The 19,007-nt window shown below is 42.7% G+C and overlaps 1 protein-coding gene across 2 annotated transcripts in view; it reads right to left on the reverse strand.

Moving 5' to 3' along the window:
* KLHL6 (kelch like family member 6) overlaps window positions 1–19,007 on the reverse strand; it is a 52,538-nt gene that overhangs the window by 12,548 nt on the left and 20,983 nt on the right. For both annotated transcript variants that reach the window (XM_059064539.2, XM_067035337.1), the window contains exon 3: window positions 3,466–3,915. In XM_059064539.2, coding sequence (XP_058920522.1) covers window positions 3,466–3,915 — 450 coding nt within the window. The remainder of the gene's footprint in view (window positions 1–3,465; window positions 3,916–19,007) is intronic.

Here is a 19,007-nt window from a genome sequence, read left to right on the forward strand (position 1 = left end):
GTGGCGCAGTGGTTAAGAGTCCGCCTGCCGATGCAGGGGACGTGGGTTCGTGCCCCGGTCCGGGAAGATCCCACTTGCCGCGGAGCAGCTGGGCCCGTGAGCCATGGCCGCTGAGCCTGCGCGTCCGGAGCCTGTGCTCCGCAACGGCAGAGGCCACAACCGTGAGAGGCCCGCGTATTGCAAAAAAAAAAAAAAAATGAGGATGAGAAAATGTCCTGAGCAGGATTTGGGACAATAAGGCAGAAAAAAAACTAGGACGCAATGAAAAGAGAGATTTTAGCCTCAGAGAAAGAAAACACTTGATTGTGGGAGACAGAGTACCATAAAGGAACTGAGTGAGAATAGGAACAGTCTTTATTTCTGGGGTACTTATCATGTGCCAGACACTGTGCTAGCACATCTCATTCATTATCTTATTTAATTCTCAAAACCATTCTATCAGTTGGTAGATATTTTCTTCCCCATGTTACAAGGACTGAGCTTTACAGCAGCTAAGTAGCTTGCCCAAGGTCACACTGTAGGTAAATTGTGCAGTCAAGATTAAAGCCCAGATCTGCCTGACAGGGAGCTCAAGTTCTTGACATTTTCTAGTTATCAGAATTCTCTCTCCTCCTAAATCCAAATCCCACTCCCCCACCCCCACCCCATTGCAAATACAAAAGGCAGAGAAGATATTTCATAGCAGCAGTTTTGCAGAAGACATAGTGGTGACATTTTATATAAGAGGAAAGCCTTTATCACCTGCATTTCAGGGAGTTAGGAAATGGGAAGCATGAAACAAAAATAGCAAGAATGTTGGAAGTACAGTTGATCAAGACCCTGTACTTTGGGTGTTTTTTTTAAGTTTTTTTAAAAAAATTATTTATTTTATTTAATTTACTTTTGGCTGTGTTGGGTCTTTGTTGCTGTGCGCAGGCTTTCTCTAGTTGTGGTGAGCAGAGGCTACTCTTGGTTGCAGTGCACAGGCTTCTCATTGCAGTGGCTTCTCTTGTTGCGGAGCACAAGCTCTAGACGCGCAGGCTTCAGTCCTTGTGGCTTGTGGGCTCAGTAGTTGTGGTGCATGGGCTTAGTTGCTCCGCAGCATGTGGGATCTTCCCGGACCAGGGCTCGAACCCATGTCTCCTGCATTGGCAGGTGGATTCTTAACGACTGCGCCACCAGGGAAGCCCTAAGACTGTACTTTAAATGCTGAACTGAGAGAAGTTGCAGAGATTGATCTTGTCTTCAGGAATATGAGGGCTTTCTCAGTGCTGAGCCACCTGCCAGTGACCCACATATCCAGCATAGGACCCTTGTGGTTATCTGGTCTTCCTCTATCAGTCTGCTCATCACCCTTCATTTGCTTAGTGTCCTGTCTTCTCTGAAAGACCATAAGTTTAGTAAGGTAGAGACTGTTTTGTGGTGCTTGGTGCCATGTCTGGCATATAGTTGGTGTTCAGGATTTATTTGTGAAGAATGAAAGTATAGCATATGAAATTATAGCACTAATGACAATATTAGAAAAAAAAATCTCAAGTTAGTGACCTTTATTTCCACCCTAAAAAACTAGAAAAGGAAGAGAAAATTCAACATGAAGTAAGCAGAAGGAAGTAGTCAAGATTAAGGTAGAAATAAATGGAATAGAAAATATAAAGACAGTAGAGAAAGTCAAGTGAAACTAGAAGCTGGTTCTTTGAGAAAATCAATAAAATTGATAAACCTCTAACCAGACTGATCAGGAGAAAAAAGGAGACACAAATTACCAATATCTGGAATGAGTGCTATGACATCACTAAAATTCTACAGATGTTAAAAAGGATAATAAGGGACTACTGTGAACAACTTTATGCCAATCAATTCAGCAACTTCTATGAAATGGAAAATTCTTTGAAATATACAAACTACCAAAGCTCATTCTAGAAGAAATAGATAATGTGAATAGCCTCCGGTATCTATATAGCTATTAAAGAAATACAATTTGTAGTTTGAAGTTTAAAACCTTCTATATACACAAATAATTCCTCCTGGTTCTGATAGCATCACTGATAAATTCTACCAAACATTTAAGGATGTGTTTGCAGAGTGAATAAGTGACAATGGATCTGAGGACAACACAGAACTAGAAAAGGACAGACAGAAAAGAAAGGGCTCCCAAGAGGTCTCTGAAAGACAATTCCTAAACTATTTTGGCTAATATTTCTACCAATGGCCTAATGAAGAAGACTTGGTAGCCAACCTCAGAACCATTGTATGGTGATATACGTGTGGCTGTTCATGTGTACAAACGTAACAAACTGTCCCTCTATCATTACTTAATGATTATTTTGTTCCTCTCCACTAAGCCTATTCTTGTCTTTATAAAGTTCTGAATATAACATTTCTTCAGGAATTGTTAAGGAGAACCGGGTAGATACAAATGATATGTTTATTCACCATCTTAGTACCCATTTATTCATTCAACAAACATTAACGAATCCCTTGCTATATACCAAGGACTCCTAAGGTCTGGATGAAAAGTCCAATAAGACATATTTCCTACCGTAACAACCTCCCTGTCTAGAGATATTTACAGATGAGGAATTCAATGGTTAACATGCTGTGGATGGTGCTATGATAGAGCAATGCTCCAGTGCTATGAGACTGACAGAGGCCTCTGGAGAAGGTGATGCTTAAACTGAGTTTTGAAGCTGGAGCAGAAGTGAACTAGATGACGAACAGGAAAAAGTCATTTGAGCAGCACCTGCATTAGCATGAAGGCCGAAAAAGCACGTCCACTTTGGGGAATTACAAGAAGTGCACTCAGACTGTAGCAGGAGAGAGAGGTTGCAGATGACACTAGAGCAGCGAGCAGGAGGCCAGGCTCAGAGAGTTTAGGCAGAAGTGTGGGCTTTATCCTGAAAGTGGTGGGGAGCCAGGGAAGAGGCTAAGCCCAGGAGTGAAATGATTAGGCTTGAGTTTTAGATCATCCAGCTGATGAATGCATTGCAGGGCGGCCAGCTTGGGGGCAGAAAGCTGAGTTTTGAGGAATTCTCAGAGGTTCAGGAAGGAAATATTGAGAGTCTGAACCTATGTAATGTCAGGGGAGATGTAAGAGTCTCAAGGTTTCCCCAGAGTGGACAAACTGGGAAAGCAGCAGCCCTGTGGAATGGCGACTGGACAGGGAACATTCCCTCCATGTGTGTGTCTCCCCCACCAAACTCCCGCCCTTATACAACCAGAAAGAGGAAGGATGTGCCAGGCATGGTGTTGGGTGATTTCCAGACCTCACTTAATTCTCTCAGTAGCTGTCTACCTGTAGTATTATCAGCATTTTACAGATCAGAAATCCAGGGCTTCTGGAACTGCCTGACTCAAACTATAAACATCTATAGCATCTACTTCTTGATGCCCTAATGATTTGTGAACCAGTCTCACCTGTATCTCTGCGAGGTCTGCTAATTCCTTCACTTCGCTGGTTATATACGACATCTCTCATCATCAACTCACCTCATTGCCAGAAAGGTGGTACATCCTGGCTTCCTGTAGCAGCGGGAAGACCTCTGGGCATTGCCTGATGAGAGGATCCGCTTCCACCATCTCCACAAAGTACCATGGGTCCAGAAGCGGCAAGCGCACATTCTCCAGGACATAGGGGAGCAAGCAGAGTCGTTCTGACTGTTTGTGCCTGACCCAGCTCATCACAGTCTCAAACACCTGAGACTCTTCTGTCACATAAAGGTCATCGCTCTTCAAGATGTGGTACAGAGTATCCACAGGAAGTTCAAGGAACTCTTCGGAGTTCAGAATCTGCACAAAGTTCTGGATGATGTAACTTTGAACCTGCTTCTTTAGAGTGTCCAAGGAATGTGTGTCTGCCAGCCTCAGTATTCCAACACAGTTTTCTGGGTTCAAGGCTTCTGTGAGGAAGCTCGCACAGGCATCCACCATCCGCAGGAACTAGGAGAACAGAAGGGCAGCAAATCAGGCCAGAAAATGACTAGTCCACAAGGAGGTTTATCAGTGAATTGTGTGTAGTAGCAAAAATTTAGAAACAACCTAAGTGACCCGTAATAGAGGACTAGCTAAATAAATGAAAATACATTCATATTTTTGACAGCTCTATGGTCATTAAGAAATCATGTTGTAGAAGAATATTAAATGACATGGAAAATGTTCATAATGTATTGAGTTGAAAAATCCATTCACTGAATCTTGATCGTGTCTAGATTTAATCAGCAATTCACAGGAAACATAGGGGAAAGAGGAACATGTTAAAATGATACCATGCGAATACAATCAGCAAAACCCAGACTGTGGGAAACTCTACAGAGCAACCAGTTCAGTTTCTTCAACAAATACATCAAAAGGGGAAAGAGAAAAGGGGGGGTGGGGCAGGGAGGGAGAGCTGAAGCACGAAAAGAGATTTAAAAGATATATCAACCTACTACAAAGTATGCAGCTTATTTGGATCTCTGATTTAAACAAAATCTTAGAAGAGAAATGTTTACAGTGACCAACATTTGGTGATATGAAGCAATTATTATTAATTCTAAGTGTGGTAATCGTGTTGTGGTTATGCTTAAAGAAAACTCATCTTTTGGAGCTATATACTGAAATATTTTCAGTTGAAATGAGAAGGCACTTCACAAAATCATACATACATTATGATTCTCTTTTTATAAAGAAAAATATATATTGAATATAGGCATAAAAAAAGACTGAAGGATATAAACCAAAATATTAACAGTTGTTATCTCTGTGTATCAGGTATCTTGGGACAAAGTATGCTGCAGTAACAAACAACCCTCAAATCTCACGGGCTCACAATAATAAATGTTATTTCTCACTCACATTACAGGGCTCACAGGGCTCTTCAGTCCAAGACCAAGGATGATGGAAAAGCTCTTGACATGCCAGTTTTGTGACAGAAGGAGAAAAAAGATGGCAAACCACACAAAGGCTCTTAAAACTTTTGCTCAGAGGTGGCACATGCCATTTCCACTCACACTTAACTGGCCAGAGTAAGTCACGGGGCAAAATTTGTTGTTAAGGCAACAATAATCCTCCCGCAGAAACAGGTCCCATAGGAATAGCTGGAATATACTGTATAAATAATACAAGGCACCACACTCTGTAATAACACTATGAGATTTTTTTTTCTTTTTTTCCCTTTTCTCTTTTATTTATTTATTTGGCTGAGCAGGGAAGCATGTGGGATCTCAGTTCCCCGACCAGAGATCAAACCTGTGCCCCCTTCATTGGAAGCATGCAGTCTTAACCACTGGACTGCCAGGGAAGTTCCGAGATTTTTTTTTTCTTATTTTGTTTATTTATATACTTTAAAAATCTTCTAAAATGAATAAGTCACACTTTTGTAATAAAAAATTAATTTGTAAAATTGATTGGCTTCCATGACTTATTTTTAAATTATCATCATCTTCATAAGAATATGAGTCCCGTATGTGTATATAGCACTTTACAGCTTATAAAACCCTTTTGGATTCATCATATTATTTAATATTCATTTTACAGATGAGATGTCTCAAATGCACCTGTCCATTCTAGTTGCTGCTCTCTGGAGCTTAGCTTTGAAAGAGTTTAACTTCCTACCTTCCCTCCTTGTCCACTGTGCCCTTTAGAGGGTCAAGTTCTCAATGTTCTTGGTTTGATCAGTTAGAAGAAGGATGGAAAGAGGGGGCTGAGGGGACAGGGCCTGTTGGGGAGGGCTGGTCTGAAGACGGGGCCTACTGAGAGTACAGATGGGCAGAGCTGACCAAGTGGGAGGGTGCAGCCTGCAGAGGAGAAACTCTAATGACAGGAGCTGGTGGTGGTGGGCTTATGGGGCCTGAAGGGAGGGGACAGGACTGGTCTTAGGGTGGACCATATTGACTTAGGCTTTGTTCTTCACTCCAGAGCATTCTAGGGGGCACATGTCCCTAATATGGGGGGATCAATCCCAATTGCAAAATATTATCTTACCCTGTCAGACCACACTTTTCAATTGTCAATTCAGAAAACGCTGACCTGATGGTCAGTGTTGGAGAAAGCCTAAATTCTGCCTCAGACCACCCTGTGTGCTGGCCCCAACGGCCTGCAGATCTGCTCCTCGCATGAGCAACTGAGGAAACAGTTGAGACTGAGAAATCTAACACCTGTTTAGTTGTTTGCAGATTTTCAGTTCAAAGAGTAAAAATATAAAACCGAGACCAAGGCTCGCTGAGCCCTCAGAAGCTGTAATCAGATCCCTCTGTGGCTCTGCCCACAGAGACATCATGAGGGCTGAAAGGGAACTCACTTAGTTGGCAGCCTCCAGAGCAAAACAGCAGGTACGCCTTGCCAGCTTTTGCCTGAGAGAAAGATGATATGAAAATCAAAGAGATTTTCTAAATATGTAGACTGTCTCTGGGAGGCCACCTAAGAACCTGGTAACAAGGTTGCCTCTGGGAAGTGGAACTGGTGGGCGGAGTGAGGGTAGAGAGGGATAATTACTTTTCACTGTTTACCTTTTTGTACCCCCTCCAATTTGTTGCCATGTGGAGGAATTATCTATTTAAAATAAATGACATTTCTCACAAGTAGAGAAAATACTAGAAGGGAATACATCAAAATGCTAATAGTGGTTATCTCAATAGAGTTTTGTAGATAAAGTTATTACAGTAATTTGTTTTTTAGACCTTGCTAAAAACAGACCAAGTTTTCTTGCTGTACAGACCAAGTTTTCTACACTGAGCATGAAGTTGCTTTTAAAATCAGGAAAAAATAAAATAAATACTTTCTTGTGATTTTTCAAGTACACAATGAGAAAATGAAATAAAATGTAAAAAAAAAAAAGAGCACATACTATGTGCCAGCCTAACCAGCTCATTTAATACAACAATACTATAAAGTAGATATTTATTATCATTGCTCTTTTATAGATGAGGAACGGATTCAGAGAAGTGAGGTAATTTCCTCAGAGACTTACAATGAGAGGTAAAGCTAAAATTGGAAATAGTCTTTCTCAGTCCCAAAATGCATGGTTTTACATTATTTCAAGTTGCCTCCGGTCAAATAGTGTGTGCACGGGACAAGGGCTTGGCAGATGCCGAGGGTCATTTGCACACTTCACTGGAAAACTCAGATGGTCTGATCTGTCCAGACCGAGGAAGGCCTGGCTGATAAGATGCCACTTGCTACCCCTGTGTGATAACCACCGATGAGCAAAGAAGGGAACAAGGAAGGAGAATAAAATCAAGTACCAAAGCTCACACATGTGAACAACAGTGACCCAGACGTGTCTCTCCCCTCTCAGAAACCATTCATCCACCTGTTCTTTTCCCTAATATGTATTGAGCATTGTTAGATCATAGGCCCTCAACCAGGGCTGGGGGTACAGAGGTGAGCAGAAAGAGACACAGTGCCTGTGCTCATAGGAGAAGGTAGACCAGTGCGGGGGCAAGCAGGAATCAAATAATCACATGGAATGTGTAGAGTTACAGCTAGGATAGTTCCGTGATTCCACTGCCTGGACTGAGAAAGTCCACTCCTACCCCTCAAGCTGTGCCCAGTGTGGCTCTAAGTCAGCACTGGGACTCTCCCTGATGGAGTCACACCTGTCTACTCACCTTCTCCAAATAGCCCTAAGCTCACCTGTCAGAGTGCCTTTCTATGCTCACACCATTTCCTCAGCCAGGACTACCTTTGTCCCTCATCACTACCTGCTAAAATCCTGCTTTCCTCACCCAAGCAAGTCTGACTCTGGGGCCCCACTTTTAAAGAAAGGACTCAGGATAGCTATTCCTAATTACAACTGAGAACTCCCCTTTTAAGTTTACCTCAAAAGGAAGGAAGAATGAGTATCATGGCCATCACTTTATCTACACAGGGCTGTTTCCTTCATTCAGAGTTGTTAGATCTGGGACCAATGGATGCTCCAGAGAGTTTATGAACCTCTACATTGTATGCAAACATTTGTTTGCACATGTGACATTTTTCTGGGAATTGTGTTTGCAGGAGACACTGGGTGGCTCTCTGGTATCCATCCACCATAGGACAAAGCCAATACAAGAGGGAGAGCCAACCCGAAGGACCAGAAAGACACAGAGCCAGAGTCTTAATCAGACTGTGCTTTGAGCCTTCCCTGCCTCTGGACATTTTAAATTCTGGGTCGATACTTGGTTAAGAAGGAAGAAGGGGAATGGAAGAGAAGTGAAGGGAAAAGAAGTGGAGAAATCCTACCTATTCATGAAGTTCTTTCTGAAAAGCCACTTCCTCCTTCATGGTTTCTTCAACTGCCCAACATGGAATCAATTCCTCCCTCCTCTGGGCTCTACTAGGCAACTCACTTGCCCCTCTAGCAGAACACTGTACTGCCTTGTACTATGGTCAAGCATCTCAAGGGCAGGTTCTAGGTCATCCGTGTGTTTTTATTTCCAGCAGCACCTAGCACAAACTCTGGCAAAAGGAGAGAAAGAAGGGAAGGAGAGAGAGAGAAAGAAAATATTTTTCAGATACCTAGTAGGTACCAAGATCTGTACTAGACAATTTCCCATCCATTATTTTGTTTGACGAATAAATTTTATTTTTTAATGAATATATTTTAAGTAGGTATTAATATTGCCATTTGTACAGAGGAGGAAATAGAGAATTCAAAGAGTTGAGTGTGTTGCCCAAGGCCACACAGCTGGTAGGTGGTAGAAGTGATACTGGAGATCACCTGGCTAATTTTTCTCAGGGAGCATCACCTTGCCTTTGTGACTGTTGCATTGTTGAGCTAACAAAATTGCAGGAGAGTCTGAAGAGGCCTTATGAGGAGAAGGGTGAGTGGGGGTTCTCCAAGTTGCCTACATTCCCTCCAAAATATGCTTCAATAAACACTTTTGAGTGTGAGGGTTGTGTAGGGCAGCATCATGGGATCCCAACCAATGGCTGGGAAACTGCTGATGTGCAGGGCAGTCATGGGGACAAGAACTTGTTCTCTTTAAAAATATCTGGTTTGGGGGCTTCCCTGGTGGTTGAGAATCCGCCTGCCAATGCAGGAGACACGAGTTCATGCCCCGGTCCGGGAAGATTCCACATGCCGCGGAGCAGCTGGGCCCGTGAGCCATGGCCGCTGAGTCTGCGCGTCGGGAGCCTGTGCTCCGCAACGGGAGAGGCCACACAGTGAGAGGCCCGCGTACCACAAAAAAAAAAAAAAAAAAAAAAAATCTGGTTTTGCTTCTTCATAATTAAGATTATTTAGGACTTTAGGGTAAATTTTCTGTCTCAGCCTGTTCCAATGACACATGAACTTGTTTATTAAAGCTGAGTGATGATAGATAATGGCAACAGATAGTCAACTTCCTATTTGGGAGAACATGTGAGTAAAAATTTACATCCAGGCACCTGACTCTAACAGGGAGACTAAAAATACAGTCAAAGAAACCACTTGAAACATGGCTGCAGTTCCCATGAGAAATGTCTGCCTCAAAGAGAGTGCACCCCTCCCTCCCCATCTCTACTACCCCTCTTCTGCTTCCCTTTATGCTCTCCAAAACCAGGCGTCCTAAAGAACTTCACCACTGTAATTCCACATCTCACTAGAGGTTCCTTCCACTCCAGAATAACTGAAATACTATTTTGGTCCAAATCAGGAATTCCATTGACCATAGTACCAACGTGGCCTTGGAGTTCTTGCAAAGGGTCTATAAAGACATTGATATTCTTACCTTCAAGTCCCAACAAATAAGTATATGTGAAGAGTGTGTTAGCTGTTGATGAGATGAATAAAATTCAAATTTATTTGAGAGTGTTTCTGAATTCATTGTGAACTTTTGTCACTATTTTTGTCTTCCCAGACAATAGATACTAAATGTAAAGCCATCCTCTTGTGAGGTCTGTACTGGTATTAAAGAGGGGTCTTCATACAAATTGTAAATTACCACTGATCCTAATCTTCCACCTTTGCCTCTCCCTCCCTCTCAAGTCAGACACCCACCTCTGACTCTGGGAATACACTCTCCCACCCCTCGGATGGCCTCTGCTCCCTCCAGACTTTCAGTCCTTCCTCTAGACTTGACTGAAAGGTCTGCTGGTTCCTGGAAGCTATACAGGGTGGGCAGGAAAGGAAAGAGCTAAGACCTGTGAAAGGCCCACTCACTAAGGGGGGCAGGTGCTGGGGGACTGGGGCACTTAGAGGTACACCTACCTCAGAAGTGGAATCAGAGGGAAAGGGGAGGGGCAGTGCCCAAGGCTGTGGCAAGTTTGGTAGAGACTCAGGCAACAGACAGCCCCTGAGTTCCCAGAGGACATAGTGGGGGCCCCAACAGGCTAGCAGGGTGCAACAGGGGATATATGTGGGCTACACTAAGATTCAAGGGGATACATGTGGGTCACACTAAGATTCAAGGGGCAAGTCACAGCTGCGGCTTAGTGACTCAGTCCAGGGAGAGGGTGAAGGCCAGGGAGGGACATCATTGTAAGGATTAAATAGAACGATTGTGCCTGGGACGTGGCTGAGGCTCAGGATGTTGGGGAGTTGAGTATGAGTGCGTGTGTGTGTGAGTGTGTGTGGACACGTGTGTAGGGCACTGAAGAACGTACCTAAGCAGGAGCCAAGTCCTGAGAAGCAGGTCTATGAATGCAGACAGCTGCAATAGGTGGGGTAGCAGGTAGAGAAGGTGAAACCTTAAGTCTTTGTTTACAAGTTGCTTCTGCCTGGAATACATTTCCCCAAACCGAATTGCCACTTGTTGAAATCCTACCCATTCTATGAAGTCCACCTCCTTCAGAGCCAGAAATTTCTCAATTTCTACATTCTGCCTTGGGGTCTGGAAGCTCATTGGGAATCCTCGTTTTTGAGGCTTCAAGGGTAGTAAATGGAGGCAGGTACAGGAGCCAGAAGTTCTGGGTTTAGACCCCAGATCAAAGCTCCACCACTTGATGAGCTGGACTCTCTCTGAGCCACAGTCTCCTCATCTGGAAAGTGCTGGGAATAATAAACCCACCTTACAGGCTCATTAGTAGGGTATTACCTGGCTTGCTCACTCTCAGAAATACTGTCAATATCAAATGGGATCATGTAGGGGAAAGAACATGACAAATTGCTACTTAAATGTGATCTATATTTACAATTTTAATCTTTATTTCCCCCTGATAGCATCTCACAAAGTGCCTTGAACATAGCAGATACTCAGTAATTTGTGGTAGTTAGATAGCAGAAAAAGTCAGAATCTGGTAGCAACGTGGACTGTATTACAGCTAAAACCCCACATCCCACTTCCTTATTCCACAATCTATAAATGGCAACTAGGGCATTCCAGGCTTACTTACTCAGGGAAGGGTGAAAAGGTAGATGAAAGAAGACAATTTTGGCTTTTGTGTTTCTAAATACACTTTTAGAACTCACACTAGAAAGATAGTTTTGAAACACCGATTAGTGGTAATAACTGGGCCCTTTGACCTTCAAAATCCAGAATCCTAAAGAGTGTGTGCAAAAGTTTATGCCAAAACAGTAGAAATAGGAGAATGGGGCTTCCCTGGTGGCGCAGTGGTTGAGAGTCCGCCTGCCAATGCAGGGGACGCAGGTTCGTGCCCCAGTCCGGGAAGATCCCACATGCCTCCGAGCGGCTGGGCCCGTGAGCCATGGCTGCTGAGCCTGTGCTTCCGGAGCCTGTGCTCCACAGTGGGAGAGGCCGCGACAGTGAGAGGCCTGCGTACCGCAAAAAAAAAAAAAGAAATAGGAGAATGGATGATAATATAAGGGTCAGCTTTTCCCACACTGGAGGAAATAACAATTATCAGGAGAAAGGGGGAGTTTAGTAATGGAGTGAGAAGCAGGTGTGGGTCTCTGGGATGGTCCCTCTGTCTTAATGCAGGCCAGAACTCCAGAGTAAGGGGGATGCTGGAAGCCCTTAGAGGCTGTGGATATGAGAACAAAAGAACATGTACCCCGACTGCCGAGATGAAATCAGAAAAGCAGCAGGCCAATAGAGCAGCAGCAGAAGAGAAACTGGAGTGTGTTGTTTCTAGACAAAGCGGGCCTAGGGCAGTTGCTCCAAGTTCTCTACAGTTCCAGATTGGCACAGGAGAGGAAAGGGATGCTTCTCGTGTTGCCCCTGAGAGGGACATGGAAGTACTGAGAGGATTGGCAGACCTGAAGAGGCCTTGAAAACAGGACAAAGAAAATGCAAAATGACCAGCAAGGACTGATGGCCAGAACCAGGTGGGACTTGGGGACTTTCAGTTGATGCCAGTGGGGAAGGGGTTGATGATACAGAGAGAGACCGATGGAAATGTAGACACTCCAGGAGGTGTCAGCATGGACCAATGATGCAAATGACCATGGTAAGCCTGAGCCAGATGCCCCTTTCTACAGTGTTCTGGCACTGTGTAAATGCACCCTGCAACTATATAAGCAACCCAAATCCTGAATTGATAAGGCTTTCTTGAAGTGGGTTGTCATTAAGGTGACTACAGCTTCTGCCACTGGTAGAATGGGAAGCTCAGAATAGAGATTAATTAATTAATAGAGATGTTAGAAAAATGATAGGTTTAGAAAGACAAATATCATATGATATCACTTGTATGTGGAATCTAGAAAAATGATACAAATGAACTTATTTACAGAACAGAAATAGACTCATAGACATAGAAAATTAACTTATGGTTACCAAAGGGGATGGGGGTGTGTGGGGAGAGATAAATTAGGAGTTTGGGATTAACATATACACACTTCTATATACAAAATAGGTAAACAACAAGGACCTACTGTATAGCACAGGGAACTATACTCAATATCTTGTAATAACCTATAATGGAAAAGAATCTGAAAAAGAATATACATATATGTACACATATATATGTATAACTGAATCACTTTGCTGTACACTTGAAACTAACACATTATAAATTAACTGTATTTCAATAATAAATAAAAAAACACAAAAAAAGAAAAATAAAAATAATAGGTTAAATCACACTTTTTTTTTTGCACACCTGAGTTTGTAGCCTAAGATTTAGACTCCTATACTAATTGGAATTCAATAACAATACAAAATTTAAAAACAGGCAAAACTAATCCATGGTGGCATGGCTAGAGTAGTAGTTACCCCTGGGGAGGTACTTTCTGGGGAGGGCATAAGGGAGCATTTTGAGATGTCAGGAATGCTCTAGAGCTTGATCTGGGTGGTAGTTACAAGGTTCTATACCTATATAAGAAAAATCATCAAGCTGTACACTTAAGATATGCACATTTTACTGAACGTAAGTTATGCCTAAAAATTTAAAAGAGCAAACATTGAGATCAAACACAGAAATGCAAAGTTAAGAGAGATGCTCTGTGGGCAGCAGCAGGCTCACTGGGGAGACACCTGGTAACTCCAAGTGTCCAAGTTTCCCCAGAGGGAGTTGGGTAAAAGGGTTTGCAGCTGTGCTGGTCACAGACCACCATACTAAAGGCCCCAGCTGCCTTTTGGATCATGGCTTGTTTCAGGCCTCGCTCTGAGGGGTGGGTGCAGTATGTGTGGTGAAGAACACACAGGTTATGCACAGCAGTTAACTCAGGCTTCTCCTTTTCATTAGCCGTGAAACCCTGAGCATTTCCTTAGCATTGTTGAATCTTATTTCCCTCGTCTATAAATTGGGGGTAAAAATACCTACCTCATTTTAAATGAGATAATACAGGCAAAATAGTTGTTCTGCAATACTCTGAAAACGGCAACGGTTACTATCCTGTAGACCCAGGAAATTAACCCTGATTTCTCAACACTCACAGCAGCCACACAGTATCACTGATTGACAAGGGGAATGTGTGGGAGAGGGTGCATCAGACAGTCAACAGGTTGATTTTATCTGGATGGTGGTAAAGAAAGCATTGGGTTGGTTTTCTTGCCTAGATCAACAGGCTATTCTGATGTCGAGTAGACATAATCTGTGGGTCCCTGTCAATAACAGAAATTCGGGCTTCCCTGGTGGCGCAGTGGTTTAGAGTCTGCCTGCTGATGCAGGGGACTTGGGTTCGAGCCCTGGTCTGGGAAGATCCCACATGTTGCGGAGCAACTAGCCCGTGAGCCACAACTACTGGAGCCTGCACGTCTGGAGACTGTGCTCCGCAACAAGATAGGCCGCAATAGTGAAGAGGCCTGCACACCGCGATGAAGAGTGGCCCCTGCTTGCTGCAACTAGAGAAAGCCCTCGCACAAAACGAAGACCCAACACAGCCAAAAATAAATAAATAAATAAAAGATTAGAATATTTAAAAAAAAAAAAGAACAGAAATTTATCTGTACCTTACAGTAATGGGACCTACTTTTACCTAGGTGCCTGGCTCTTAGTAGGTGCTTAAAAATGAAAAAGTATCAGTATTAGCCTGTGGAATACTTCCTCCTCTACTAGCGCATGGCATTTCCAAGAGCCAGAATTGGGCTTCTTAGTGTCCTGTTATAGGAGGTCAGGCAAATTTTGATGGCATCTTGAGCAGGTCCTCATATTCAGCTAGTGATGAACAAGAGCACCACATATTCACTGGTTCAACATGGTACATTTATGTACCATGTTCCAAGTACTGGGAAGCCAAGACGCCAACCCAGGCTATCAAGTCAGCCACTGACCACATGGCTACCTCATCATATAGGTCTCACCAGCATCCATACTGTCATTAGCAAAAGATATAATAGGAAAATAAGCAATCCCAGGACCTTCACCAAAGTCCCCTCAGACTGCCACCATGATGAAAGTTACATCACCTCCCCATGGGGTGCTGTGAAGACACCACATGGGCCTTCTCAGGCTCGGCCCAGGTGATCAGGCTGCCACTCCAACATGCCTCTGTCTTTCCTCACTTCAGCCGTAGGGACTCAGCCTGACCTCCTTTTTCACCCAAGCCCCTTCTAACCAGCTGCTCTGTATCGTGGGGATCCTTCCATCTAAGACTAAATGCAGGATGAGTATGGTCTCCTTGACCTCACATCTTCTTTTTGCCCTGAAGATAAGCTCACAAGCCCTTATTCTTTCATGAGGTTTTAATAATAAAAATGAAACTAACAGATAAGGCAAACTTCCCCAAACAAACATGGCAAAGTCCTCCAAGATTAAAAAATTGCCCAAGTTTTTACAGTCATTGTCCCTGATCTGTACATTCTGACTACCTGGCTTATCTAGAACTCAGAAGCCTAAAAGTCCAGTTAAGGCAAGGGAGGGACCTTTGCTTCTCTGAAGCCTCCACTGGATGACAATCATCTTAAAATCCCTGCCTCACATGTGAGCAGGTTACTGGGGCCTTTTCTCTTAGGTGCTTCTCTTACTTTTACCTTCCCAAAAACTACTTAGAGGAAATATGTTCCTCACCAAAATTGGCTACTAAATTGTAGCCAGGGTACTGCAGGTCTCCTCAAGTGGGCAGATCATGCAGTACCTGACACACCCAAAGTTTCCTCCAAAGAAACTGTCTGGCCCTATGCCATACCTCACTGGACCAATGGGCCCTTGACCCAAGGGCAATCAGTGTTAACAGGCTAGCCACTCGTGAAGTGGCCTCACGTGAAAACTCTTTTCAAAGAGCCATAGTGGTGATTGGCTTGGTCAACTGAATTCTCCCTTCTGCCTTTCTGGACTGGGGAATCCTGAAAGAGAAGCAATCAGTGTTTAACAGGAAGAGATTAAGAGGAGGCCTGAGAAGAGAAGCAGAAAATGAGAGAGCAGCTGAGTCACATCAAAGGTGTGAAAATTAAGAAACCTTTACTACTGGATGTCGCAGGGAAACCAAGATAATCTGATTCCCGCTGATTTCAGTCCCACAAAGGTGGTATTGGCTTCTGTGGAGGTTCTAAAATGACAAAATAAAATGCCAACTCTGGCACACTTTCCCTAAAAGGCAGGTATTATTGTCATCCTAATTTTACAAATGAGAAAGCTGAGTTTCAGAAAATTTAAGTAACTTGTCCACAGCCACACAGCAAATAAGTGACTGAACTGGGATATAAACCCAGGTTCTGCCTGACTCCAAAGCCCATGTTCTTTCTGTTCCACCACCCTGCCTTATAAGAGACAATTACAGATAACTGTGTATGTTCGACATCTAGAGAGACCCCAACGATATTATCCAGCATTGAAAAGAACAAGACAGCTCTACACACGCTGACCTGTAACAACCTCCAAAAATTATCGTGAAGCCAAATAAAGCAAGACGTCAAAATAGAGTGTTTGGGCTTCCCTGGTGACGCCGTGGTTGAGAGTCCGCCTGCCGATGCGGGGAACACGGGTTCGTGCCCCGGTCCGGGAGGATCCCACATGCCGCGGAGCGGCTGGGCCCGTGAGCCATGGCCGCTGAGCCTGCGCGTCCGGAGCCTGTGCTCCGCAACGGGAGAGGCCACGACAGTGAGAGGCCCGCGTACCGCAAAAAAAAAAAAAAAAAAAAAAAATAGAGTGTTTACTGTGCCAACATTTGTGTTTAAAAAATGGAGGCAATGAGTGAGAGTGATAGATGCACATATACACTGTACGTGCATAGAACAGGAAGGACAGCAAGACAGGAAAAAGGAAGCTAAGAGTGAAGATGGCAAATGTTTCGCTGTATCTCCTTATATTTCTGAATTTAGAATAAGCATATGTCTTATCCATCCAAAAGAGTAAATAATATTTTAAAACCACAGAGTGATTTCAACAACCTATAAACGTCTGTCCCTTATGGTGCCTTCAGGCATGAAAATATTCCCAGTTTTCTATGTCTGAGACTTCAAAGCAAGTAGTCCAGAAACAATATCAATCAGAAAGTGAGTTAAACAGATGTCCAAAAACTCACAGTACTCTTATTTTCATAAGAATTAACACTCATAGGAAAATGAATAAAATAGCTTCAGAGAGAAACTTACTATTTTTTGCCAAGAAAGTAAATAAGATTTGGAAAATTTTGAGGTGAGATTACCAGAATAGGAGAATCAACAATAAACAAAGCTTGCTGTAGTTCTATCCTGTCTCCATCTTCCTCTTCAATCCCTCTCATTAAAGCTCATTAAACTCTCCACTGAAGCTCACCACTTGGAGAAAATGACAAGAAGAAGAAGATGGAGAAGACAAAACTTTATGCCAAAATAATCTCCAGGTATATTAAAGATTTAGGTATCAAATCTGTAGATGTAAAAAGACTAAATGAATTTATAAGTGAGTAAGTACATAATCAAGCAATGGGGAAGGTCTTTCTAAAAAAGGCACACCAAAGGCCAAATCCATCAAAGAAATGATCAATAAACCTGACTAAATACTAGTTTTAAGCTTTGTACATTAAAAAACTATAACTAAAAATTATGAGTCATATTACCAATGGAAAATATTTGCAACAGTATTACAAAAGATTAGAGTCTTTACTATCTAAACGGTTTTTATAGGTCTCTTGAAAAAATCACCCAAAACTGAAAGGAGAACAAGAAAGAGAAACACAAACTCCATCCACAATGAAACCAAGAGACATCAGTAACCCCAAACCACACAATATAAAGACTGGCAAGTGACTTTGCTGAGAGGAGAGAGGTCACACTAAGTTTGTCCCTCAGAAGCCAAAAAAGTAGGAATATTAAAGTCCCCCCTAACCAGGAAGACCAGGACAGGTGGGAGCTAATAGCAGGGAGTTGGTTTAAGAAGTTAAGCCTCCTGGTTCTCCTCCTTACTTCTTGCAGTCTAACAACTCCCACTCCCACTGGAAAAGACAACTTATTCTGCGGAGAAACCAGACCAGAAAGGTTCTGGACTCAGGGACACCAGAAACTGAAGAAGACACATGAGGACATCTTACTTAAAATAAAGGGGTTAAGCAAAGATTTGCACACACACCCACACCTACATACCTGGTCCAGAATACATGCAGTTGTCTTATAAGCCCCAGCAAAAGACTGACGATCTTTATCTGGAGAAACTGAACAGCCCTAGGAAAAGTTCAGCAACTACTGACATTGGAGGAGCCCAAATAAAAAACTGGCAGGCCACCTGATAACCCTAGTAAAACTCTCTAGTCTGCTTACTTCCCATTCTACTCCATGTGCACTGAGTTGGACCTAGTATATTAAGGCCTCCATATAAAATATGACTGGATAGCAAGGGTATTTGAGGAAACCCTCTGTAGTAGTAGTTGAATGGTGGCTCCCCAAAATATATGTCAACGTCTTAATCCCAAGAATCTGTGACTGTTACCTTATATGGCAAAAGAGTAAATGTTACTTTATATGGCACAAGGCATGACTAGGTTAAGTAGCATGAGAGGAGAAGCTAACCTGGTGGGCTTCTACATACAATCACATATATCTTTATAAAACACAGACACACAGGACACACAGAAGAGGAGGAGACAATGTGACATGACTGCAGAGATTGGAGTGGACTGAAGAGATGCCAAAAAGCCACCAGAAACTGGAAGAGGGCGAAGAACAGATTCTCCATTAGTCTCCACAGGGGGTATGGCCCTGCTGACACTTTGATTTTGGACTTCTGTCCTCCAGAACTGTGACAGAATAAATTTCTGTTGCTTTAAGCCACCCAGTTTGTGGTAATTTGTTATGGTAGCAGTCCTAAGAAACTGATACACCCTCTAAGATGAAATTTGGAGACCTAAGCAAACACACAGAGTAAAGGAACTCAAAAGAAAGAGAAGGCAGAAGAAAACTTCAAACATATTATAATAGTCTCCAAGAAATAAGAATAGGAATCTATTAAAATAAATAGCAAGGATATGGTGGCAGAAATTAAAAATTCACAGAAGAATTGAAATATACAGTTGAGAAAATCTCCTAGAAAGTAGAACAAAAAGATCATTAGGAAAGAAAAGGTAAGAAAAAAATTAAATTAAATTCAGGTGTGACACTTCACTAATAATAGCTCCAGAGCAGAGAATAGATAGAAGAGTTGGAAGGAAAGTATCAAAGAGAAAATACAAGAAAATTTCCCAGAATTGACAGACATGAATTTCCCAATAGAAGAAATGAACATAATGAATGAAAAAAGACCCACAGCAATTGTAAGTGCTGTTGCAGAAATGAATCTATTGACATTAAAAAAATGATGATAATACAATATGGATGAAATAGATGAAAAAACATGTGTCCAGT

Source organism: Kogia breviceps, chromosome 5, assembly GCF_026419965.1.
Source record: "Kogia breviceps isolate mKogBre1 chromosome 5, mKogBre1 haplotype 1, whole genome shotgun sequence".
NCBI classification, from domain to species: Eukaryota; Metazoa; Chordata; class Mammalia; order Artiodactyla; family Physeteridae; genus Kogia; species Kogia breviceps.